The sequence below is a fragment of the Musa acuminata genome, chromosome BXJ2-10 (assembly GCF_036884655.1).
Source record: "Musa acuminata AAA Group cultivar baxijiao chromosome BXJ2-10, Cavendish_Baxijiao_AAA, whole genome shotgun sequence".
NCBI classification, from domain to species: Eukaryota; Viridiplantae; Streptophyta; class Magnoliopsida; order Zingiberales; family Musaceae; genus Musa; species Musa acuminata.
Window position 1 is genome coordinate 32,241,308 of NC_088347.1, and position 25,312 is coordinate 32,266,619.

General features: G+C 43.5%; 3 protein-coding genes and 1 long non-coding RNA gene across 5 annotated transcripts; 3 read left to right on the forward strand and 1 right to left on the reverse strand.

The window, feature by feature from the left end:
• The first annotated feature begins 1,386 nt into the window (after positions 1–1,386).
• On the forward strand, positions 1,387–3,038 carry LOC103968957 (glycerol-3-phosphate 2-O-acyltransferase 6). Its single transcript, XM_009382333.3, has 2 exons — positions 1,387–2,025; positions 2,099–3,038. Exons 1-2 carry the CDS (start codon positions 1,408–1,410, stop codon positions 2,969–2,971), a joined length of 1,491 nt encoding a protein of 496 aa, XP_009380608.2. The 5' UTR covers positions 1,387–1,407; the 3' UTR covers positions 2,972–3,038.
• A 377-nt stretch (positions 3,039–3,415) lies between these two features.
• Positions 3,416–10,181, forward strand: LOC103968958 (probable anion transporter 1, chloroplastic). The gene is made up of 10 exons (XM_009382334.3): positions 3,416–3,948; positions 4,948–5,055; positions 6,224–6,379; positions 6,538–6,753; positions 6,955–7,164; positions 7,477–7,614; positions 8,819–8,920; positions 9,007–9,072; positions 9,233–9,317; positions 9,772–10,181. Exons 1-10 carry the CDS (start codon positions 3,496–3,498, stop codon positions 9,867–9,869), a joined length of 1,632 nt encoding a protein of 543 aa, XP_009380609.2. The 5' UTR covers positions 3,416–3,495; the 3' UTR covers positions 9,870–10,181.
• A 3,260-nt stretch (positions 10,182–13,441) lies between these two features.
• Positions 13,442–19,020, forward strand: LOC103968960 (uncharacterized). Of its 2 annotated transcripts, none has more exons than XR_001975727.2 (4): positions 13,442–13,886; positions 16,897–17,068; positions 17,161–17,229; positions 17,336–19,020. It is a non-coding gene; the product is annotated as an uncharacterized LOC103968960 (long non-coding RNA). The 2 variants fall into 2 exon arrangements; XR_670527.3 differs by having other exon boundaries at positions 13,443–13,886; positions 17,164–17,229.
• A 3,184-nt stretch (positions 19,021–22,204) lies between these two features.
• LOC135625220 (protein ENHANCED PSEUDOMONAS SUSCEPTIBILITY 1-like) lies at positions 22,205–23,979 on the reverse strand. The gene has a single exon (XM_065129672.1). It carries the CDS (start codon positions 23,909–23,911, stop codon positions 22,490–22,492), a length of 1,422 nt encoding a protein of 473 aa, XP_064985744.1. The 5' UTR covers positions 23,912–23,979; the 3' UTR covers positions 22,205–22,489.
• Between the last annotated feature and the right edge of the window lie 1,333 nt (positions 23,980–25,312).

Genomic DNA, 25,312 nt, shown 5'->3' on the forward strand with positions numbered 1-25,312 from the left:
AATTAAAAGAGAAGGGTAAAATAACTCCACATTGCATGATCCGTGTGCAAGTACCTCATGTTGACGACCGTGAAGCACAACAAATATGCAACGGTGAGTCTTCCGATTTGGAGGCAAAGGAATGGCAGAGAGGTTGACGACGGCAAAGACAAACAACCAGCCTCATCCCAATAATAGAGACTTGACTCCGGTTTCTGGATCGATAGTTTTGATTTCTTGATTAGGAGAATCGAAGTCGAATTGTATAAAGGCCGGTTTTAATTTCGAGTGGAATCATTGATCAATGAATCACATCGGATAGATTGGATTTTGGTTCGAACGGAACTATTGTCGGACTAAATGGGACGTGCAGGTTGACGGCGTCTCTGCAGCGACTCCATCTCGAGTTCAAGTAGCTGCCGAAGACGGAGGGGACAAGCTTTGATTCTCGAGAGCACGGCAGACGCTTGAGTTTTCTGAACCTTGATATGTTCTGCTCCAACGTCATTTACTGCGAATAGGACGCAGCGGCTTGTGGTGGGCTTCCTTGTTTCGCGTTACGGCATGCTATTATTGGCTCGTCGACGGCCGGAAAAGAACAGCTGCAGAATCCCGTCATGGTGTCAGCGTGAACGAAGCAGTACTTGAATTGCTTCCTAATCAACGAAGCTTGCTTCATCTACTTTTTCCGAACGCTTCCGGGTGAAGACGCTGAAAGCAACTCTCCATTGACGGAGAGTGGCAAGAGCAAGAGGAGGCTTCCGACTGAATCTTCTTGCGGTGAATGAGGCAGGAAGCTGCTCGTGAGGTGTGTTGACAGAGTGAGCAAATGAATGGTAGTGGCCTCTCGACGCCATTTCTTGCAATGGATGTATTCTACGTCTTCCACGCTTCAGCAACTGTTATCTAGTTTTCCTTTCATTCTCACCTACCGGCCGTCTCCTACCCCGATCGGTAACTTGTTCTTTCTGTATACGAGTCTGAAGGGTTTGGCTGGTCGATCGGTGTGTGGTTGAAATTGTTTAACATTGAAGAGCCGAAAGACCGAGATGAGAGTTAACTTGCCGAAGAAGTATCGACGAGGCCTTGCTCAAGCTCACTCCAAGCCCATTGCACGCATGCAAAGAGAAGAGCGTATGAGCCATCCATAGAAAGCTGATGCAGGGCTGCCTTCTTCCCAACCAACAATCTTTCTTGCAGCTGGCGAGAGCTGTTTCATGGCTTTTACGTCAATGCGTTTGGCCATGTGGTTTGGTTCATTCGCTGTACATGGGACAGCATAAGCGACTGCCTTTGCACGTTGACGATCCCCAGAGGTTGGTGAGAAAATGGATGCAATGGCACCTTCCATGCCAGTATATATTCCCATGTCTGTACGTGAACTCTCCCATCATCATCTTCTCTCCCTCGGTTCCCTTCTGTACTGCCATGATGGGATCGGATAGGTTCGAGTCCATCGTGGAATGCAGCTCAGAGGGAAGATCGGAGCAGACGATAGCAGCTGATCTCGATGGCACTCTCCTCCTGTCTCGGGACGCTTTCCCTTACTTCATGCTCGTCGCAATCGAAGCAGGCAGCCTTTTGAGGGGAATCGTTCTTCTTGCATCGGTTCCGATCGTTCTCGTCGTGCGTGCATTCGTGTCGGAGTCTTTGGCCGTACAGATACTCGTGTTCATCTCCTTTGCGAGATTGAAGGTGAGAGATATCGAGATGGTTTCACGCTCCGTCCTGCCCAAGTTCTACGCCAAGGATGTGCACCCTGAGAGTTGGAGGGTGTTCGGCTCCTTCGGCAAGAGGTACATTGTCACGGAGAGCCCAAGGATAATGGTGGAACCCTTCGCCAAGGGTTTCCTCGGGGTCGACAAGGTCTTGGGGACGGAGGTGGAGGTCACGAAGACCGGGAGGGCGACAGGGTTCATCGCGAAGCCGGGAGTGCTCATCGGAGAGCTGAAGAAGAAGGCTGTTCAGGTGGAACTGGGAGAAAGTTCTCCGGATTTGGGCATCGGAGACTCGGAGAGTGATCACCATTTCATGTCGGCTTGCAAGGTTTGATGACAAACACCTGACCACTTGTTTACTGACGACTCTGTTCTAAGTACAAGCTTGCTCGTGTCGCCAGGAAGGTTTCATCGTGCCGCAGTACACCAAGAGCGAGCCGGTGCCCAAGAGCCAACTCTTGCGGCCGGTGATCCTCCACGATGGCCGCCTGGCCCAGCGGCCGACGCCCCTGTCGGCGCTGCTGACCTTCCTCTGGTTGCCCATCGGTCTCGCCCTCGCGCTCGTCCGGATCTACCTCAACCTCCCGCTGCCGGAGCGCGTTGTCTTCTACACCTACAAGCTCGTCGGCATCAGGCTGGTGGTGAGGGGCGCGCCTCCCCCTCCCCCGAAGAAGGGCCACCCGGGCGTCCTCCTGGTGTGCAACCACCGCACCATGCTCGACCCCATCGTCACCGGCATCGCCCTCGGCCGCAAGATAAGCTGCGTCACCTATAGCATCAGCAAGTTCTCGGAGCTCATCTCCCCCATCAAGGCGGTGGCGCTGTCGAGGGAGCGGGCGAAGGACGCGGAGAACATCAAACGCTTGTTGGAGGAAGGAGATCTGGTTATATGCCCCGAGGGCACGACGTGCAGGGAGGCCTTCCTACTACGCTTCAGCGCGCTCTTCGCGGAGCTCACAGACCGCATCGTCCCGGTGGCCATCAACACGAGGCAGGGGATGTTCCACGGGACGTCCGCGCGAGGTTGGAAGGCATTCGACCCCTACTTCTTCTTCATGAATCCGACGCCGACGTACGAGATCACGTTCCTGAACCAGCTGCCCAAGGAGCTCACCTGCGCCGCGGGGAAGTCGCCCATCGAAGTGGCCAACCACGTACAGCGAGTGCTGGCGGAGACGCTCGGCTTCGAGTGCACCAGCCTCACCAGGAAGGACAAGTACAGCATGCTTGCGGGCACCGATGGTCGAGTCGCATCCAAGAACCCGAAAGCTTAAGCACGCAACACAATCTGCATGAAGAAATGGAACTCATATATATATATATATATATATATATATATATATATATATATATATATATATAATTGGTGTTTAATTATCATCATCTTTGTTAAGTTTGACAATAGTGTTGTGTGAGGGTGATGATGTTCGGATCGAGTTATCGGATCCAATCCGTTTACGGGCCCGTCTAGTTTGAGCCCGGCCCATGGAGTCGCCATCGAGTCTCGTGTGCTTACTGTAGAGACCACATGGCCAAAACTGGCGCTGAGAATATTTGATGGCTCGCAACGAACGCATAAAGAGATATTACCCGAACTGTTCCGCTCACCGTCATCAGGATCGTCCGATCCGCAGTTCTCACCATCAGTGGGCGGTTGGACGGTGATGATGCAATTCCCATCCTACAATCATAAATAAACCACTCGTTCTCCTCTCCCACTCTACAGGTTCGGATGCTGCAGCTTATAAGCACGGCCAGAAATATCACCTGAGATCTCGCGACTTCGGTGTTGGACGCCATGAGCCCCGCGGGAGCTTATCTCCTGCCACTCTCCTGTCCTCTACCCTCGGATCTACTGCCGCGTCCGAAGAGCACACGCCCCAGGCCCCCGATCCGGAACGGGGAGGCCTCCCAGGGAAGAGGCACGCACCGCTTGGGCTGGGGCGGCCCCTGGCGTTCCGGTACCCCGTGCCGCCTGCGGTGGGCTGCCGCGGGAGCCCGAGCCGGCGGCGGAGGCGCTGACCTGAAGCCGGAGGCGTTCGACGTGCCGGACTCGGTCCCGGACTCGATCGGGTTCCCCAAGGTCGTCCGGAGAGAGTTGGTTTCTCCGGCTCTGCGGCCGAGGGAGGAGGAGGAGGAGGAAGGGGACGGATGGTTGGGCGCTGTGGGAGCAGGATTGGAGACGTTCCCCAAGAGATGGGTGATCGTGATCCTCTGCTTCTCGGCGTTCTTGCTCTGCAACATGGACCGCGTGAGTGTCGTTCCTCTCTTGCTTGCTTTATTTTCCGTGGGATACATGCTCTCCACTGTTTGATTCTTGTAGTTACATCATGTGTGCATATACCGGTAGGCAAAAAACAAAGAGACATCAGTGAATTTTAAATATGAAATGCTCTTTTTCTCATTTTAGTTCCGAGTTACTATCTCACAAAAATTTATTGTGCCAGTTGTAATGATAAGTGTTCTTGTCTACAAATATAAACTGGAGGTGTACCAGCATGGAAGAGAGTAAAATGCCTAGAATGGTGAGGTGTAGACGTAAAGAGGGAGCTAGAGGCAGGGTGAAATTTGTAGCATGCTCTAGCTAGTGCGATGATTTGAATCTATGAATGCTTCAATGTGAAGATTTGCATCCACAAGGTTTTAACTACATATTTAACAATCTTTCAGTTATTAAAGATCGGAGTTTAATCTGTGGTTGAACCCGATATACCTTCATGAAATTTTTTTATAGCCTTCAAATGTACATATTCATACTTCAATTTGGGAGTCTCATATACAGCCTTTCATGCTTCATTGGTCAATCTGAACCTTCATAATATTTTTTTAACAGACTCCTTGTAACACGAATCATCCATTCTGATGGATGATGGCAATTCTGGAAAAGGTTTTATACACACTGCATAAAGTACATTTGTTATTAATGAGTATAGAATGGGGTTGTGATTATTTTTTAGCCTATATCAGTACATTCACTTCATATAGAGGGGGCTGCTTTCTTATTATCTCTGGATCTTATTTTATGATCTCCAACAGGGTACACAGAATTAGGTTCCCATCACCTCTATGAAGATTTAAAACAAGAAAAAAAAGGGGCTTAAGTTAATTTCATACTAATGTCATGTTTGTGCTCAAATTTGAGAATTAGTATTTATAAGATTTGTTGATCATTACATGATTTAGAAAATGTGAAATATGCATATCGGATAATGTGATGGGATGTTTTATATGATTGATTTCAATTTGACAGGTAAATATGAGCATTGCGATTCTCCCTATGTCAGCAGAATTCAACTGGAATCCTGCTACTGTAGGATTGATCCAATCATCCTTTTTCTGGGGCTACCTACTCACCCAGGTTGGTGGTGAACCACTTGCATCATCATGTAATTTTGAGTTTGAGCTTGCATACTCTGAGAACATCTTTTTGTTGCTTTTGATCCATTGTTTTATGAGCCTGAATCTTTGGCTTTTTATATGGTAACTATAATTTGATTTACAAGAATGAGAATTCGATAACTATGAATTTGATTTACAAGAATGAGAATTTGGTTTCATACGTTACGTTGCAAAGTTTTAAGCTTTGGGTGAAATAGTGTTTTGGGGGTTTCAGATTCAATTCAACTACTATTCATTTCTTCAACCGGTTATTAAAAAATATGAACTTGACCAGCTTACAAATTAAGAAGTAAACTAAAACAGGTGGATTTGATTATTAAAACTTCATAAGCCATCTGATTTCATTTAGAGCAAACATTTTCTACATATCAAATCGTGACGAAGAACCTCCATGTCAATGTAACATTAATACTCATTTCCATGTTCTTATAGTTTCAGTTAACAAACATCACAAATTTTTATTTTATATCCAAAAAATATTTAATACTAGTATATTTTGAAGGTGAAATTCAATATAGTTTTGCTACACCCTTTTGTCTTTTCCTACTCAGTTTAGAGAGGTATTTGGTCCATGCAAAGTAGGCAGCCCTTGGATAAATGTTCTCTAAGTGTATAGTTGATTATTGTTATGGGTCAGACCTTTTCTTTGACACACCTATGTCTAATTCTCTTTGATGCTGATTTACCATTGTTCATACAATGTAACATAATCTAGATCAAACTTGTGATGCTATTTTACTGTATTCAAGTTGCTGTTACACAATTTGCACATGATGTCAGTTAAATGGCTTGAGAGGATTAAGTTTAAGGTTATGAAGCATGGATACCAAAATTGCTTGTTGCATTCATGTCAAAGATGCTTCTTAGATGTGCATCAGATACTTCCCTTTGGAACATCTTATCTCTAAATTATCACTGAAAAGATCAAATTTTTTTGTATATTTTAGGTGATAGTTCATAGATATATCTTCTACTCATTTAGTGATTTTGCTGCCAACACGATTTCACAAACTTAAAATCAACTGTTGGATAGGAAGCTTGTGTGTGTGCATGCATGCCCCCTTTGCATTTGTTGGTGCGGAATTTATTTGAATCTGTCACTCCATTATATTTGCTGGTTTATATAGATCGCAGGAGGTATATGGGCAGACATTGTTGGTGGTAAACTTGTCTTGGGGTTTGGGGTTGTTTGGTGGTCTATTGCCACGGCTCTTACACCTATTGCAGCAAAGGCTGGATTGCCTTTCCTTCTTGTTGTACGTGCTTTCATGGGAATTGGTGAGGTAAGATTTAAATAACCAAATAATAGCAAAATTCCTATTTTAGTTTCCTAAAATAAATGATGCTTCGCATTGCTGCCTTCTGACTCCATCTCTCCCAATTTTTTTGGCCTCTTTACTTTATATGTTTGGCTCAAGTTGATACAGTTGGCTTTTGCCAGGGGGTTGCCATGCCTGCTATGAATAATATTCTTTCAAGGTGGATTCCAGTAGCAGAGAGGAGCAGATCATTAGCACTGGTATATAGTGGGATGTACCTTGGATCAGTAACTGGATTGGCCTTTTCACCTTTGTTGATACATAAGTTTGGTTGGCCTTCTGTCTTCTATTCCTTCGGTTCTCTTGGAAGTGTTTGGCTTACAGTATGGCTAAGTAAGGTATATATGATGCAACATGGCTGTTGGTGGCTTGTGCTACTAACGGCAGTTTTATTTTTTAAAAGATCCATTTCCTTTTGTCTTCATTATTAGTAGTAACTTTTAGTAATCAGCCTTTTGAAGCGGCTTGTTCATCCCTTAAGTTGCAGTTAGTATGTCCATTGAATGTTGCCTAATTTATATCGTCACCTGTATAATCAGGCATACAGTTCTCCTATTGAAGATCCTGAAATTAGCCCTGATGAAAAGAAGCTTATTGTCAGTGATAATGTACTAAAGGAACCTGTAAAGACAATACCATGGAGATTGATCTTATCAAAACCACCAGTTTGGGCTCTTATAACTTCCCACTTCTGCCACAACTGGGGAACATTTATTCTTCTTACTTGGATGCCAACGTACTACAATCAGGTAGATTATCTAGTAATTTGGCATGATTTCTGCTCTTAAGTGAACATGCTTTTTAATCTTTTCATGGCAACTTGAATCCTAATTTCTGATTATGTCGTCAGTCTCTAGTTTGTGCTGCTTCCATATTTCTTAGTACTGTTGTTCTTAGAAAGCTTTCAATCATTTGCAAATTGAAGAATTTAATCTTTTTAAGGAGTATAGAAATGACATAATCATCTAATCACCTTTAAGCATTTTATTTCAGAATGTTACTATGAGTTTTGTTAGAATATCAAGATATTGATGAAATTATATTTAACCTGCTTTATATAGGTTTTGAAGTTCAACCTCACAGATTCTGGTCTGTTGTGCATTCTTCCCTGGCTTACAATGGCAGTTTCTGCAAATGTTGGTGGATGGATCGCAGATACACTTGTCAGTAAAGGATTGTCAGTGACAATTGTTCGCAAAGTATGGGTTCTTTTGGCTTTTACAGTGGAAATTTCATGAGAAAGCATCTTTTTTATGACAGGAAGATTTATTATATGTTATTAAATGATTTTTCCAGCAATACTTATATGATTTGATTTATTTTAAAAGAAATGTGTATCAATTTCGTTAGCCTGTTCTACTTAAGTGCAATTATGGTCTCTATGAGCCAATAGATATATCAATTACTCATGGACATTTTAATTGCCCGATCGCAAAAGTTTCTTGTGTTAAGAATAACACTTAGGAGAAGTCTTCTTAGACCATAAAAGTCAAGGAAATGATGGTTTATAGATATTTTCCTAAGACCAGTCTTTCTACTACATGATCTATTATTCCTTAGGCTAAAGGAGGAGCCATAGCTCCCCTAAGATTCGAGGACGAGTTATCTACAAGGCCTTCTTGGCATATTATGGGTACATGTAAAAATAACAATCAAATTTTCTATTGATATATGTTAATATATGTGAAGCAAGCTTGATTGTGTGTTTCAAATGATTAAGATGCCACAAAATCCTAGAAATACATTTTTCTTTGAGTTCTGGCTAATGCACATTTGGATCTATAGTCCATAATAGTTATCTGTTTTTCCTTGATTTCGGTCGTTGAAGTTGTTAGATCATTATTGTCAACTCCTAAGGTCACTCTTAGAAGTGATAGATCATATAATGTTACACATTCTGACTTAACCTTTCTCCAACACAGTGATTATGCTTCAGACAAACACAAGTACTTCTGCACAATGTTTTAAATTTCATGGTAAGGGGATATATCAATATTGTTGTGGAAAGACACGCTGCTCGTCATGGATTGGTGCATGAGATTCATTTTAGGCTGCACTGAACCAAGGCAACCATGTCGCCAGTTGGCATGACCTAAACTCAACACAAATGCCTTGCTGATATTGAGTTCAGTCTTTATCAGTCAACATTCAATCCATCTATATGCACATTCATATAAAACTTTGTCCAGGTAAATGTACATCTACACATGTACATACGCATGCACCTACACAAGCTCATACTAGTATTTTGTTTGGTTCTCAATTCTCACTATGTTGCCTTGATTGTCATGGATGTATCACTTAATAGCCAAAATCAACAGTTTTGCAGTTGTGCATGGATTTTTCTTTCATCTGTTTATGTCTGAATATTGCCTTTTTGTTTACGAGTCTGCTTCTATTCAGATCATGCAATCAATTGGATTCCTTGGTCCAGCTTTCTTCTTGACTCAGTTAAGTCATGTCCACTCTCCTGCAATGGCAATATTATGCATGGCTTGCAGTCAGGTATATTCCTGTTAGCAGTAGTCATGTCCATTCTCCTTTATCTATGTTTTCGACTTCTATATGATTAACTTGTATATTTTGATCAGGGAACCGATGCATTTTCACAATCTGGCCTGTACTCTAACCACCAAGATATTGGTCCTCGCTATGCTGTAACTATTTCTAATTATTTGCACACATATATCCCTTTATATCAAAGTGATTTAATAGTCCCATCAAAAGTTGCCCAGTTTTTTTCTACAGCTTTTTCATTTTTCTGTCAGTCATATATGCTCCTAAAGAAGGAAGATAACATTTGAGTGCTCTTTGCAGGGTGTGCTTCTTGGTCTTTCAAACACAGCCGGGGTTTTAGCTGGTGTCTTTGGGACGGCAACTACAGGCTACATTCTGCAACATGGTTTGTTCATGTTTCCTTTATTAGTATGAAACCACAAAAAGCCTAACCATTCCTTATAATTTGTGGAGATTTTCCTCGTGTGCTCTTGAATATCGTCTACTTAAAACAGATACTGTTTTCTCTTCAGCTTATGTTCTTTGTTCAGCCTAGATAGATAGGCAGAGACTGAGAATAGTCTAGTCGGTAACATATGCAACTAATTTTCACATTCTGATAACGATTAACAATTTCTTTTAGAGCAAATATATCTGATGATTGCACTCGGTTGACCTAGTGATCCATCACTATCTTAGAGTTGGTTTGACTTGACATTATCATTTTAACCATTCCATAAATTTTCTCCCCCGTGAATGCGGTGCCACTATACTAAATGCCATCAGTGAAAAAAGTGTCATACTAGCATGTGATTGTTGCAATTTTCTTCATCAGATACTAACATGCAAAGAAATCGCAGGTTCGTGGGATGATGTGTTTAAAGTTTCAGTAGCACTCTACATTGCCGGAACTGTGGTCTGGAACCTCTTTTCGACTGGGGAGAAGATTCTTGATTGAGCTTTAGTGTTCTGCATATCCTGAGACAAATCCAAAGAGACCTTGAGTTGAAGATTCAAAATCTGATTCTTTTCTTACTGAGCATTCGTGGAAAGCAAAGCAGCACAAGAAAAGGCATTTGCTCTCGCTAACATACAATCTTCATCAATAGCTTCCTCGCATTGGGGTAACTACTGAAACCAATGGTTTCCTTAGGCTAAGATCTCTCTCCATATGCATGTCAAATAGATGCCAGTTTTGTCATGTATATTTGCCATGTACATGTTTATTCAATGGTTTAGTACAGAGAAAAGAATGCATCATCTTTCTCCATGTGAAGCTAACTCTGGATATTGTCGGAGAATTTGGAATGCATGCATCTGATCACTATACATCAGATCCCAAGTCTTCGTTCGCAGCTGCAGTTGCTGAAGGCAAAGAGGAGGACGACCCACCGGAGGTGTCTCTCTACAAAGAGAGGGCAACCGATCATGGGGAACTCCCCAAGTTATCGGTTTCCGGTTGTTCTGACGCTCGTTTAGGAATCCGAGAGACCTCCGAACTCGAACTCTCGGCAGTGTCTGTTGGATCGGCTTCAACATCTGCCGCCAGATCCTTCTCTTCCAATTGTGCAAGTTGCTGCCTTCGGATCTATCGATTTCAGGACTCGTAGGGTTTCGTAGAAAAAGGTGGAGAGAGATGGAAGAGGGCTTCGGTGCGACGATGGCGAGCACCATGTGCGGCCGCTGGAACCCGACGACGGAGCAGGTGAAGGTGCTGATGGAGCTCTTTAACGGCACGCAACGTACGACACGCGTGCGAATGATTGGGACTCACGAGCACCATCAATCAGGTCTGTGAGAGGTAGGTGCCGGTGGCTTCCGGTTCGGAGTCCCTTCAGCGGCGGAGTCTAATCCTGTCGCCTCGTTAAAACCCGATCCTCCATCAACTGTCCGCCGGAGATCGATAGCAGGGCGACGAGCTCTGCCCATTTGTCTGTGATCCAAGGACAAGAGGGTATGATCTTCCCCCACGGCGGTTTCTTTGCTTGCTAGGGTTCCTTCTAGGCGTCGTTCGCGTACGCTTTGCCCTCCGGTGGGTTCTTTGCTCGCTGTAGGTTCTTTTTGGCGTCATTCCGTTGATCGCTCCGCTTTGTCGTGCTCTTCACTCCTGGGCGGTTTCCATGCTGGCGGGTTTGTTGTTCACGTTCGCTTTCTTTAACGGACTTGTGTACTTATGATAATATTATAGGCTTAGTTAAAATTGTCTTAAGATACGATGTATTTTTATAATAATATCATAGATTTTATTGGGATTATTTAAGTTATGAGCTACATGTTATCCGTTCTCAAAAGATCAATTTAATTATAACTTTGAAGGATTTATAAAAGAATAAATTGATTAGTTCAAAAATAAATGATGGATAAATCTTAATATTTCGTCAAAAAGATACTTTTATAACCAATTTAACAAATATTTGGTGTGCAAGGGAGGAAGTATTTTTTAAAATAAATAAATAAATAAATAATCGTAAGTTCGTAAACGATTGTTCATCGGGTGTCGAACACATTGGCAAGTTCCTATAAATTTAACGTGCAAACTTGTGAATCCAATCAATGCCTAATACTATCCTAAACTCTCATCCACTCAAATGTCACCCTTAAAGTTTTGGAGTGTTGAGATGACTGACGTTTTTCTTTGCACCACAACCTATAGAAAATAGACTATGACATGCAAAAAAAATTGAACTATTCTGAGATAGTTTTACCTATTCTGATGCGCTATCACTTTATAGTCTTGCAAATAATTCTTACTTATAATTTTCAAGCAAAACACATAACAATGAGATAAAATACACTGCCTAAACATATATACAAGTAAGCAAAAGTAATGAATGGTTCGTTGATAAAGGTATTGTATGTGTGCAATGATCATACATGATAATTTTTTCTCACTTAAACTGTCGATACCTTTATAAATGCTTGCTAGTAGACTTTGATGATTGTTTCTTCATGTTATAAAGCATCGTTAAGCTTCTAAGTAACTTCTATTCAGAGAAGCTTTTTTCACTATTCCAAGTATTTGATATGCACTACTCCATTAGATAGCTTTGTCTTGTGATCCATTAAAATAATTTCAACTCGTTTTTCACAAGAGACTCTAGTGGGGAGTAGCCAAGTTGGAATACTTTGGGAAGTATTTTACGGATCTGAATCATATGTTTTTAAGTTACTTACGAGGAAAACATCATGAATTTTGAGTCACGTCGATAGTTGCAACTTGAAATAGACATTATCTACTATGCTGATAATTAGGAAAAGTCATTTATACTTACGCATCAATCCTTTATGTACTTTATGTCTAAAGAATTAAAGTGATACTAGTTGGAACTTTAATAACACTAGGTCGTAAAACTTTAAACTCCTATGATTACCTTTCAAAATATGCTCATTTTATTATCTTTTTAGTTGCCTTCTCTAAGTTCACATAATATCTATGTTTCAGTGTCATTTCTTTACAAAATGATATGCTAACAGACTACTCCTAGTATAATCAATCTCTAAGGTGTAAGGAGTCGACGACTACTATCTCGTAATGATCTCGAAGGGGCTCTTGTTGGATGTACAGCTCTGCCAGTCATAGATGCCCTGTAAACCAATCACATGAGTAATGACACGTATGACATGATACACATTTTTTTTGCTTATTATATTTTGATATTTTATCACTTTGTATTACTTATTGCATATCTGCATATATATTATAATGTCAATGGATTTGTGCAATAGGAATCAGATCGTGATGAGATCATAATAATGAGGCCAATTCACCTTTAAACATAGACCATAAATAATTCTGCTCACATATTACTTGAAAGGGACGTCGAGATAACCGGAGAGATTGGTGTGTTGTATACCCGTCAATATAATGAAAACAACTGATCTCATAGCTGCTCGTGTGGAAACACTAAAGCTAAAATGCATGTGCTTATTGGAGAATGAGTTCACTGATTAATCTGCTCATTAATATGTTGGATGGTTAATAATACCTTATTGTCATATACTGATTCTGTTGTCCTAGTGGTATACATGATCCTTAGATTTGAGACACCAAGGATATCCTATATGAGTACTTCATTCTTTGATACCGGATTTATAGGTTTAAAAGTTCCAAATCTAACACAGTTGGTCATTGGGAGTGACAGTCACCTTACGAGGGCTATTGAGTGTCCATACAAAATCATTCATTTTCGATGTCATGAAAAGAATATCGTAATTTCGTAAATAACTGCTCACTAGATGTTGAGCGTATTGATAAATTTTCATAGACTTAACATGTAAACTTGTGAATCCAATCAATACTTAATACTATCCTAAATTTCTATCCACCTAGATACCACCCACGAAGTTTTGAGGTGCTGAGATGATTAATACTTTTTTTTTAATCATAATCTATATAAAAAAAAAAAGGTTATGATACATAAAACCTGAGTTATTTTAAGATCATTTTACCTATTTTGACGAGTGATCACTCCAAATTTTGTAAACCGATCTTGTTTATAGTTTTGATGCAAAACACAAAAATGAGATAAAAGACACAGCCCTAACATGTACATGTGTACAGGCCAATAAAAGCGACGACCGTCCTTGGCATACCGGCGGTTTCTTTGCTCGATAGGGTTTCTACCTCCCGGCGTTCCTTTGATCGTTCAGCGATCGATCTCGTTCTTTTCCCCGTCGGCGGTTTTTCTTATCGTGAGGGTTTTTTTCTTCGCGTCGTTTCGTTGATCATTCAGCGTTCTCGTTCGCCTTGGATTGCAGGATATGTACTCCCGGAAGCCGAAGGAGGATGGATGGCGCCCCTGGAGTGCTTTCAAGGGCCCTTAGACCGACGAGGAGTTAAATTTTTACCGATTAGACTAATGTAACATCGGATTCAACCATCAACGGTGCCGTATGTTTTGCTCAAGGGTTCGACGTTACGGTTCTTGATTGGAGCTGCAACCTAACGCAGTTTTCAGCAAGAGTTCGAAGTTTTGTGAGTATAACACATATTTATTGAATTTTTTCGTCAAATAACCAATTCACATCGAATTGGCATTCCATTTTCTTTAAATGACAACTTTATCTGCTTGTTGTCCACACCTGCATTATATTCGTTACTGCAGAAGATCTTTTGGGATCTCAACAATTCTTGTTATTTGGATGTTCATTTTTCGCAACAAAGAACTTTCCGCTGAAACCTTGTGGCAAAATCATTCACGGAGCTCATCAATGTTACAAGCATTGCTTCTATCTTTGTTTTTTATTTAACATTGGCTGATTGATGGATTCTTAGAAAATTCTACTTACAGATGACGAGTCATGGGGGATACAATTTCTGATTGCTAAGGTCAATTGATAAAAATGAGGCCATTCTGTGAGGAAAAAAAAAGAAGAGACTTGACCTATAATTATTATTTCATTTCTTTTTCATCAGAGTTCAAGCCATTGGCCTTGACCTGAAAAAGGCTCTTGAGGTCTTCACAAACTTACTTTGAATTAGCTGGTTCAGACTTTATAGAGATTACCTCTGGCTAAGTACACCTAGAAGACAACTACAGCTGGTTTTGCTTAGTCTGGCGGCTTGATTGGTAAAAGTTGAAATGGATTTTGTGGTAGCTTGGTTTGGTGTGAGATATAGTGGTGTGAGATATAGATCATATTACAACTAACGAGCAGGTTGGAGAAGGGTTTATCCATAACCCAATCCAACCCAACTTGCATGTGTTGCAGCCCAACCTTAGGGTTCTAGTGTATGTTTGGTATTCAGGATTGGAGAATTATACAGGAAATATTGCAATCAGCATAGGTACACTGGAGTTGCCCATTTTTTTATTTAATTCAAGAATTAAACTCCTTGTATTGTGACTATTGTCAATTATCCATGCATGATAAACTGCAAAGTGAACATTAAGGATATTGGAAGAGGTAGTGGATAAAAGAGAAGCAAGGCAGAAGATATATGGAGTACAATTTTTTTTTTCTTTATGGTCTGAAGTTAGGTTAAAAGGCATATCTAAAAGGACATCTAGTCATTACTGTTTATGACTTTGCCGACCTGACTTTGTTGATTCACCATCATCATTGAAACTTGTATCATTAAATGTAGCATGCTACAGACCTTAAAACTTGTTGTCAAGGACGATGCTGGGGAGAATTGACATTTTTGTTTGTTAGTTCATCTGAAGCTAAGTAGCCCCTTTAAGCTAGGTCCTTATTCTTCAGCAGTAAATTCTGTAAAGGACCTTATACTCTTGATGGCCAACTGATGGATTGGAAGGTCTATCAGTTGCTGATGAAGCTTATGCAACCGCGAGAATGCTGTTAGTCATGGAGATAAAATAAATGGATTGAAGAACAAGGACTGCTGTAACAGAGAGAATCTAAAGGCTCAATAAGACAACCTATTTTTCTGTTAATGCATGTTTTTCCTTAAATATAGTTTGTTGCTATTATGTTGTTTCCAGCATCATGAACTTATTGTTTGTTCCTCACGCAGCTAAAACTATTCTCTTCTCATGTTAGGTTTGCATAGCCAAAAAGTAGCTATAACTCGAGTATAGTTATGGCTGCATGTCATTGTGGAACACTGTTTTGCATGATATCAGAAATCACATTCGTTATTTAAAACAGATACTATAGGTTATGCTTGAAGGTTGTCTGTGCTGTTTATCATGGAACTAACTGTCATGTTGCAAGGCCCTTTGGATAACAAAATTGTTACGTGCTGATCATGTTTGTTGCATGCTGCACACATCAGCATTCATGATGTACTGACATGGCATACGCTTCTGTGCCATGCTGGTACCTTGTTGGAACTATGCTTATATACACCTGCAGCACTGGTCCCTTATTACATTGGTGCTGTGTGGAAGGTTCATTTGAATGCATTGAGATTCACAGGCCTACCTGATGCTCTGCTCTGCTTGTAGATAGAGTTATGAATATTATGAAAACCCATACTTTACATCCGATGCATTTGGATCTCTTCTTGTTCTGGTTATGCCAATTTCTGGAGCATCTATATCATGCAACCTTTTGTCGTGGGATGATTGTGTTGTAAATCCAGGATATGTGCATTGAGAAAAGATATTGATGTCATGTTATCTATTTTTTGATGACGCAACTTTAATATGAATATATGTGCATTGGATGATCTTCTGTTCAAGATCTTGATTTACTTGACTTGCCATATAATATTTTTTGAAAAAAGGGATGTTAACAAAGTATTTCAGAGGATAAAAGAACAAATTTCAAGTGTATTGATGTTCTCCTCATTGCATATCCATGATGTGATTGATAGTTTTCCTGGCTAGGAATATGCTTTCTTAAGACTGGATCTTTTAATTTCATTAGATATCAATTTCAGTGTCCTAAGACTTGTAATCATCGATATGTAACATTGTGGAAAGCTTTGCGTCTGCAATTTCTTCTGTGATATTGACGATTGATACCCTGTAGAACTTAAAAAGTGGTTTGAGTACTCATGAAGATAGCTATTATTGTTTGTAACACTGAAGATAAAATTTTCTCTCTTCCAACCAATATTTGTGCAAATATCTGCCTTCAGTGCTCTGGTTTACCTCTGTCGAAAAGCCTCTGTCCCTATCATTAGTTTTATTATATTTCATTCAATAGGTTTTGTCTATTGTTGAGTTGCCATCTTTAGTATAATCCTGTTACTTATTTCAGTTTATTGCAAAGTCCGGGGTTCAAATCTTGCCTTTTATCACTTATTTTTACAAACAAAAAAATTAATTTCTGAAGTTTGTATATCAAAATAGGTTTTGTCTATTATTGAGTTGCCATCTTTAGTATGATCCTGTTATTTAATGGTCTTGAACTTCTATAGGTAGTCATATAAAAATAAAGCACTCTTTATTAAGGTGAAATTTCAATTTCTAAAGTTTGTACATCTCCTACTGGTGGATTGGAACGGTTTGTTGAGATGTTTTTGTGATGTGTCATCCATCTTCAATGAAAGATTTTGGATAATGTGTTGACAGGGTGCCAAAGTGGGGTGGGGTTGGAGGGGCCAAACGAGGATTACATCCCTTTTTTGGCATGTGGGGGACTTGGGCCCCCAAGTTCTTCAGAGGGTCGGTGTTACAAGCCTTTGGTTCCTGTACAGCCTTTGACAGCGCCGCCTTCACATTGACAAGCTCCTTCTTAATTCTGGTATGTAACCTCTCTCACTTTCTTTCCTGGATAATGGAAGTAGGTTCAGTAGCATTACTAAATTTTTGTGCATCTGCTCCTGACCACTGAAGCAGTTAAAAGTTGCAACCGTAGAGTTTTGGGCACAGCCTAAATGCATGGTGCCAATGGGAATCGAACGAGTAAGTTCTCAGGCTTCATTTTTTTTCTGTCATCAATTTATTGATTGTTTCCAGTTTCCACATTGAAAGATAAAAGAGGAAAAAAAATAACTGTTATTTTCTGCAGTGTTAGTAATCGATTCCTGGGAGATTGAGAACTCAGGAGTCGTGGAAGAACAAAATGGTAGAACTGCTGTTTATAGAGTGAGAAGGCGGGTTGGGGGTATACTTTTGTGGTATAAAAGAGCAAACAGAAAATTGCTGGTTCAGCTGTAGTAAATCGTGGAGTTTGCATGGCGAGTCTAGCACGACCTCCTCGACGAGGAGTTGAGGAACTTGATGCAGTCTTCGATGGCCTCCGACAGGTGAGTCTCTTCAGGAGCAGCGAACCTCTGTGGAGTCATGCTGGAAGAAACCTTGGACGGTGGCTGCCGCCGGCTTCCGGAGATGAAGTCTAAGGCCCTCGACGTTTTGCGGAAGAATCGTATCGCCGAGAGGCGTGCGCTGTTGAGTAGCCGAGATGAGAAGCCCCTGCGTCCGCGATCCTCCTCCTGATCCCCGAAATGGATGTCGGACGTTCGAGAGACCGTCGGCTTCGCATGGATATTGCTGTCGAGGCTGAAGCCGACGCTCCTCTCGCTCTTGTTCAACATCTGATCTGGCGTCCAAGAACGGACTTGCCGTAGGAGGGCTGGCGGCGAGACATTTATGGCGAGGCTTCCGCACTGTGCCAAGAGAACACCAAAGGGAAAGGGAAAAAAGGGAGCGTTGAAGAGACTACAGAGAAGGAAGTGGGTTGGACTGTCAGTGAGCAGACGGTGCCTGCCTGCCTGCTCGCTTGATGGAAGAGACTGGCAGCAGTGGTGGACTAAAAGTGGGCGTCGTTGTGGAGCACTGACTGGGCTGGTATATACTTGGAGTCATGCTTTGGTCGATGGCACGAGAATCTTATCAGCCTAGAAGCAAGCGAAAGCCCAAAGCCCCCAGAGGAGAAGGGGACGGTCAGAGAGGAAAGGGTCGTGATACTTTCACGAGACGATCTCATTTCTTTTGAGGTGCGCACCCGCCCCATTCCCCTCCCCCTCTTCTTTCTGAAATGGCGTGCATCGATTTCAAAGCTTCCATGGAGCGAGAGCGCTTTGCTTTGGGTCCATGGGCAAGACCATCATTTTGCCGGGGCGTACTGCATGCAGGTTAACGTACGGTATGATGAATCGGATCCATCTCGCGTTCGTACATCATCAGTGTCTCGAGCATGATGGGGGTACGTACCTGTGTATGAGAGTCATGTTAAGCAGCTCAAATCCCAACGGGTTAGGCCCATGTGGTCGAACATCTGATCATAGGGGAGGTTATCGGTCGGATTTCTCTACTTTTTTTCTCTTTGGTTCATTGTCGAGTGTCGATGTTGGACTGGGTGTTTGACCATGTGGGTACGAGGAGCAGGCATAAAGAAAACGGATGGGTTACATCAGGTATCTGAAAAAGGGCGAGGAAAAGAAAACTCATTAATATGACTAGTGATAAAAACAAAAAAAACAAAAATACTAGTATATGACTAGGGAGATCATAAAATTGTTTCGTGTTTGGTATTAATATGTGACTAGGGAGAGATCATCAACATCTATCTATATAGTTGACGCCAACTGACACAAGGTTATTTATTATTATCATTGATCTTCTACTAGGATGATTTGGGGAGCTGAAGTACATGGTTGTTCTACGAATTGTATTCCTCCTTTTATAAGTTTGATTCATGTATTCCTTCATTCACATGCGGTGTTTAATAATCTATTGCTTTTTGTTCTCTAATGGCATCTTGGCCATGCGCATTGATGGTATCTATTGCTTTTCCCTGTAAAATTTTTTACATATTTTTCTCATTGGACTAAGTAAGGATTTCTTGTTTAAAAAAAAAAAAAAAGGGGAGAAGGAGCTGTATATTTCGTTTTGTTGTCAAATAAAAAAGGTCACAAAGTGGGCTCCGCACTTCCAACGGAGCGAGTCACCCGTGATATCCCCTCGGCGCATTATTTAATGCCTAACTACCTTTGCCGCCGCCTCTGGCATATTTAAAATCAAATGTGCGCGCGTCGGATAATACGCGTACAACAAGCTAGTTTAGAGAAGGGAGACGTCCCCAAACCCATGCCCACCTTTTAACCAAGACAGGGTGAACGAAACATCGAAAGAGGCAGGTCGTGTGTCCGAACGAGTGTAGGCTGAAAGAGAGAGAGAGAGAGAGAGAGCGGGTATAACATAACATGTATCGAGAGATGCCGACGCCGTCTCCAAACCCCGTCGCCTGGCTCTCTCGGGCGAAACTCCTTGCGCGTCAGTTTTTTCTCCCTTTTCTATGTGGGTTTCTTGGATTCCCGTTCTTGCTTTCGTTCCTATCTCTCTCTCTCTCTCTCTCTCTCCTACTTGATATCGTGAAATCTTTGATTCTTGGTTCTTGAAGTGGACGATTCGGACGCTGCTCTTTCTTGGACGAGTTCTTTATCTCGGCTTTGCGTTCCTGAATTTGTTCCTAGTTAGCTTTCCAAGTAATATCTGTATCGTAGCGCCAATTGGCTTTTCGAGATGGAAGCTGCGATCGTACTTTAGGCCCAACTTAGCCCGATCGGAGGAACCTTGACAGGCTGAAGAGCAAGTCGAAGGGTGTGTTCGACATAATTGATGATCGCCAAAACAGGATAATTAGCGTCCTCCAAATAAAATCGGGGAGTGAGGCAAATATTTCTCAGTTCCACTTGCGTTATTTGTTCTACATAGTTCGATTGCGAACCAGAGCATACAGTATCATTGAAACCTTGGATTTGTTTTGGTCTTTTATTGTGTGCAAAAGAGCCTATTAGTTGAAATAAAGAGACAAGTCTTACAGCTTCTTTGATACCAACATCTAATGATCGCCTTTATACTGCTTGTTGCAGGTGCTCGTTGTGACGAAATCATGAAGCGGGTGCCTCAGGAATTCCATGGTGCTAAAGTTATTGGTTCATGGAGGTAATCAAACTTAAGGCTCCAGTTCTTGATGTGTATAAATTGTCATGTCCTAGTAACAATCGAAGCTCATCTTGTAGAGTAAATTATATCGGTGATGTAATCATGCTAGGCTTTTGTAAGATTCTCTTCTTTAGGTCAGCCACACACAAGTTTACTTAAAGACTACATAGATTGGATCCCGGGATTATGTTAATGTTCCAAGCTTACTATCATGAAGACACATCTTTGGATCATTTTGATGGCATTGAAATTGTCACCACCTCCAATGACCTTGTCATTTAGGTTTCTTTTCCTACAAGCTTCCTATCTGAGGATGTTCTCGAACAAGGTTGTACTTCTATGATATGTATCATAGAAGATGTATTATTCAAAAGCAGAAAATAGGAAATAAATGTTTTTTATTAGTCCACAACACTTTGCCGGGCCAACGATTAACGCATTTGGATGGTATGGTACCAGTATGGGTGGTATGGGTCATACTTTTTTTGGTTGCAATCATTCTCTATCAATTTTCTTTTTTATTTCCATTGTTCACTTGTTTTCTGCCCTGCCCTGAGTTCTATTTGCAGCTTTCCTTGCCCATGGTATCAAAAAGGGTTGCACTCTCACTGGCACCAAACCCCAGAATAATTTTAGGGCAAACTTCAAACCAGACATTGTTCATGCATCTTCACTATGAATTATGGTAATATCAATCGAAAAGCATTTCTATACATGATGAACTTGTTTCTATTGCATGATGTCCTCAGAATAATTTATAGTATTTCAGGTATTTGGTGCTCTGGCAATTGCCAAGATGCTTTGTGTTCCTTCCAAAGTGAGTTGGCTTCTTCACATGAACGTGCTACTGGCAATGAATTTATTGTCACCAAACATATAATTTTCATCTTTCACTAGAATTGGTGTAATGTGTCCATTACCTCTACATCAGAGTTGATGGTGTTGGTAAGGACAAAAGTAATGCTATTCTCGCTGGCCAATGTTTCTTCTATATCAAGCAAACTGCTTGCAACTGAGGGGCATCTATCATAAACTAACAGAACCATTGGAGGTCAATTCCTTGTTGAATTGTAGAGTGTTTTTGGTCCTATGTCATGTTGCATGTGGTTCATTTTCTCAATCTTAGAATTAATAAACTCTATTTCTAACTTGCCTTTCACATTTACAGAAGCATTCCAGTGTAATGCTCGAAAGAAAGCCGCATGTTTATGTGTCAAAATAACAAAATCTAGTAGATACATAGTTGTTTTTCCTTTGTGACTGCTGAAAATATCAATCCATGTAGCTTTGTTTCTCCTAATTTTCAGCAACAAAAGTAGCACTTTAAACATCGGTTTAAAGTGCTACTTTTATTGTGCTAGTGGTCGAGTGATGTCTGGCACTTGTGCTAGTTTGAGCTTCATGAACAAAATTTGTGCATCATTAGCTTGTCATCCTCTTTAGCGCATTAACAGATACATACGCAGCTATATATTCATTTGGTTGGTGGAGCCCAATCGTTCAGTGCTGCCGATCTTTGGTGCCATCAGCTGCTACTAGCAACAGCAGCAGGTTAAGCACTTCCGTAGAAGCTTTTCCTTTAAATATTGTTGCTAACATGTTATGTCCCTTCGCCATTTGTTACTGATATCAACGGACTTGACAAGTAAGTTTAGCCTCACATCGATTCGATGGAGAAGTAGAAGCCACGCTAATGATGCGCAGTTCCGCTGTATCATTGTGACGGAAGGGGATTGGACCAATCCGATGGATGTGCAGATGTACTGTTGTGGCCTGTCGATCGATAATTACACCCTGTGAATTGGCGAGGACGGTAAGCATTTGTTCTGGTTCTGAAGCAGCATCTACCGGTATCGTCTAGAGGCAGGCAGCAACCTGTTCGACGTTTTGACTTGTGCAGCTCTGCAACATATCTGATGGGCCCAGAAAAGGGCGGAAAAGTTCCTCGGAAAGCTACTCGGTGGGAAACAAACGTTCAAAGAAGAAGAAGAAGAAGAAGAGGATAAGCTTCGACATACATAACAAATTATACCGGAAGAGGACGCAGACCAACTCGAGATTAGACTTGAGGGAACCAAACCGACACAGCAGAAGCAGCACACTAAGCCCCAGACACTTGCTGGAGAGCAAACAAAATGCCAAGACGGGGAACGAGTTAAAACAGCGGACGGGTGGATATAACGTGGAGCAGTTGATCGACAGTTTCTGGCTCCGACGCGGGACGGTGAGACGGTGCGACGGCTTCGTCGCTGCTGCTGCCTCCGCCGCAGCCGCTCTACTCCGTGACGTAGCTCATGAACTCCTCGTCGCGGAGGAGCGCTTCCATGGTCTCCGGCGCCAGGCACACCTCCAACTCCACGCTACCCCCGCCCTCCCTCCCAGGGAACGCCGACATCTTCCCGTCGAACTTGTTCGCCCTGCCGCTCCGAACGGCCGCCGGGAGGCCCCACCCGAAGTCGTTTCCCTCGTACATGGGGAACCGGTGGGAGCTGCCCATCGTCAATCCCGCCCCGTCCGGGTTCCCCAGTGGGAAGCACCGCGGCGCCGCCTCCCACACCGCCACACCACGTCGGATCGTCTCGTTTCCATGCGACGCCACGTTGCGGTGCAGCAGCCCCGCCGCCCAGCGGAGGTCCCGCCCCACTACCTCCCTCACCGCTGCCGTCGTCGGGATGCTCTGGATCGCGTTCCCGAAGTAGTCGGGCGCCACCTGGGGCTCCACCCGGTGCCGGCAGTTTACGGCCATCCGGAACGTCGTCATCGCCTCCGGCGGCAGCTGCTTCCGAGCCCGCGTCACGGACCGCCACACGTGGGCGCACAGTGACTGGAAGGAAGAGATCTGCTCCTCTTTGTACGCCATCACCGCCTTCGGGTCGTGGACTTGCTTGCCATATATCTCGGCGTTGGGATCACCGACGGCCGCGACGTTTGCGAAGCCGTCGTTGGCCCTCGATTTGAGCTCGAAAATGGCCTCCCGGCTTAAGCGGAAGATCCGCTCTCGAAGCGGCGCGTCCACCGGAAACGTCACCTCGGGGCCGCGTCCGCCGGGGAACCGAAGCACCGCCTTGGAGTCGCCGAAGTAGTTTCGGCGAAAGTCCGGCGGCGAGGGGGAGCCGCGGCGGCAGAGCTCCGCCCACGCGTTGAAGAAGTTCCAGAACGAGGTCCCATCGACGACGGCGTGGTTGACGGCCGCGCCGAGGAACACGGCGCCGTCCGCGAGCTCGGTGAGCTGAAAAGAGGCGAGCGGGCGGAAATGGCCGTGGAAGCTGATGGCGCCGTCGAGGGGGAAGAGCGACTTGACCGCCGCCGGCACATCGGAGGAGGGAGGGAGGAGGTCGGGGAGGGTGAGCGAGTAGGCGGTGGCGTAGGCAAATTCGACGCCAGCGTCATTGCAGGAGACGAGGATGCGACCGTCGGGTAGGGTGGAGAGGCGGCCAGCCAGGGGGGGGAAGAGGGACAGCGCGGCGGAGAGGGAGGAGGTGAGGAGGGAGACCAGCGAGGCAATGGGCATCTGGGGAGAGGGGAAGAAGAGTCCCTTCTGGATGTAGTGGCAAGACAGCATGGGGAGGTCGGAGACGGAGAGCGGGAGATCGCCGAGGGAGGAGTCGCTGTCGGGGCACACCGTGCACTTCGATACAATGGTCACAGCAGCAGCAGCTGCTGCGAAGGAAGAAGAATTGGGAGTGATCGAAGACATGGTGTTACCGTCTTCCCTGCTCTGCTTGGGGTGGGGGGGTGGGGGGGCAGCCGCTGCTGCTCTCTTTACACTCGGAAGGGGGTGTGTGTGCTGTGGGAGAGAAAGCTGGGTCGGGGTATATAAAGGGACGGGAGGGTGGCCGGATGCATGTATTTGGACCTCATGGAGACCCTCCTCTGACACTCTTGTGCTACTGGATATATCTTGATGGCAGAAAAGGACATCAACTCTACTGGGGACGACTCCTCAGGGGAGGGGAATGATCCCTTCCATCTTCCCAGCAGCAGTCGGTAGCAGACCATCACACTCGCCCCATTAAATCTATTACGACCCATCAGCCTTGGTTGTCAGCCGGTGTGCTCCGTGGTACAACTGACTCTCTCGCTCAATGACAGTGGTGCCTATATTGTGGCAACGATCCATGCAAGAAACAGGGAAAACATGGGGAGAACAAGCCACGTTGGTCCATGCAAGCGAGCGAGGGAACGAGATGGGCCACGTACTGCCCGCCCGAGATAGCTGTTTCCAGTATGCGGAGACACTGACATGCTCTGCTTATGTGCCTGGCGTCGTTTATCCGAATGGGTTACCGATGAGCCTAAGAATCTGTTCTACTGTTGGCCCTGAGCGAGGGAGAGAGAGAGAGAGAGGGGGGGGAGGGGGACGTAGCAGTTGACCTCCCACGGCCGAATTCCAAGCCACATTGGAAACAGAGCAGATGGAATTAGTTTACTCTCCAACAGTGAGTGAGTTCTACGAGGAGCGCTTTGACGGCTTCTCGGGGCTGTCTCTCTCTCTCTCACTGCTTGTCACCATGGGAGGGTAACCGACACGTAGCCGTCCAACAGAGAGGATGATTAAATGGGACGGTGTGGGATGCTGCTGCATTCCAGCACATTATGAGTTGGTGGTAGGTGTCGAGCCTCTCCCACCCCCCCAGCAACAGATCCTGTGTCTCGCCGGACCCACGAAACGCACTTCCGTCGTTGCAGAGGTGATCGCGGTTCGATTTCATCTGGAACCAAATCGAACCAAATCGAATCAAACTGGCCGGTCCGGTTTGGATTTCCAGAACTTGAAACCAGCATCGAATCAAACTGACGATAAATACGAAAAATAAAATAAAAAGTAAAATATAAATAGGTTTCGCGGTGTAGTGATCAGGATTTTAGACGTCAAATCTAATGACGGATTTAAATCTTGGTGGATTAATTTATTTTACTTTTTTATGGATCGGATGGAAATCAAAATTAGATCAGTGATTCGGGTTTATGAACCGTTTCAATTGGAATCGAATCGGAACTATCTGGAATCCCATCATGTTTTGTCATCCAAGGTGGACGGTTGAGATCACCCGTCATGGAGCTTCCATGTTTCGTGGCTCGGCCGAGACGGGAAAGA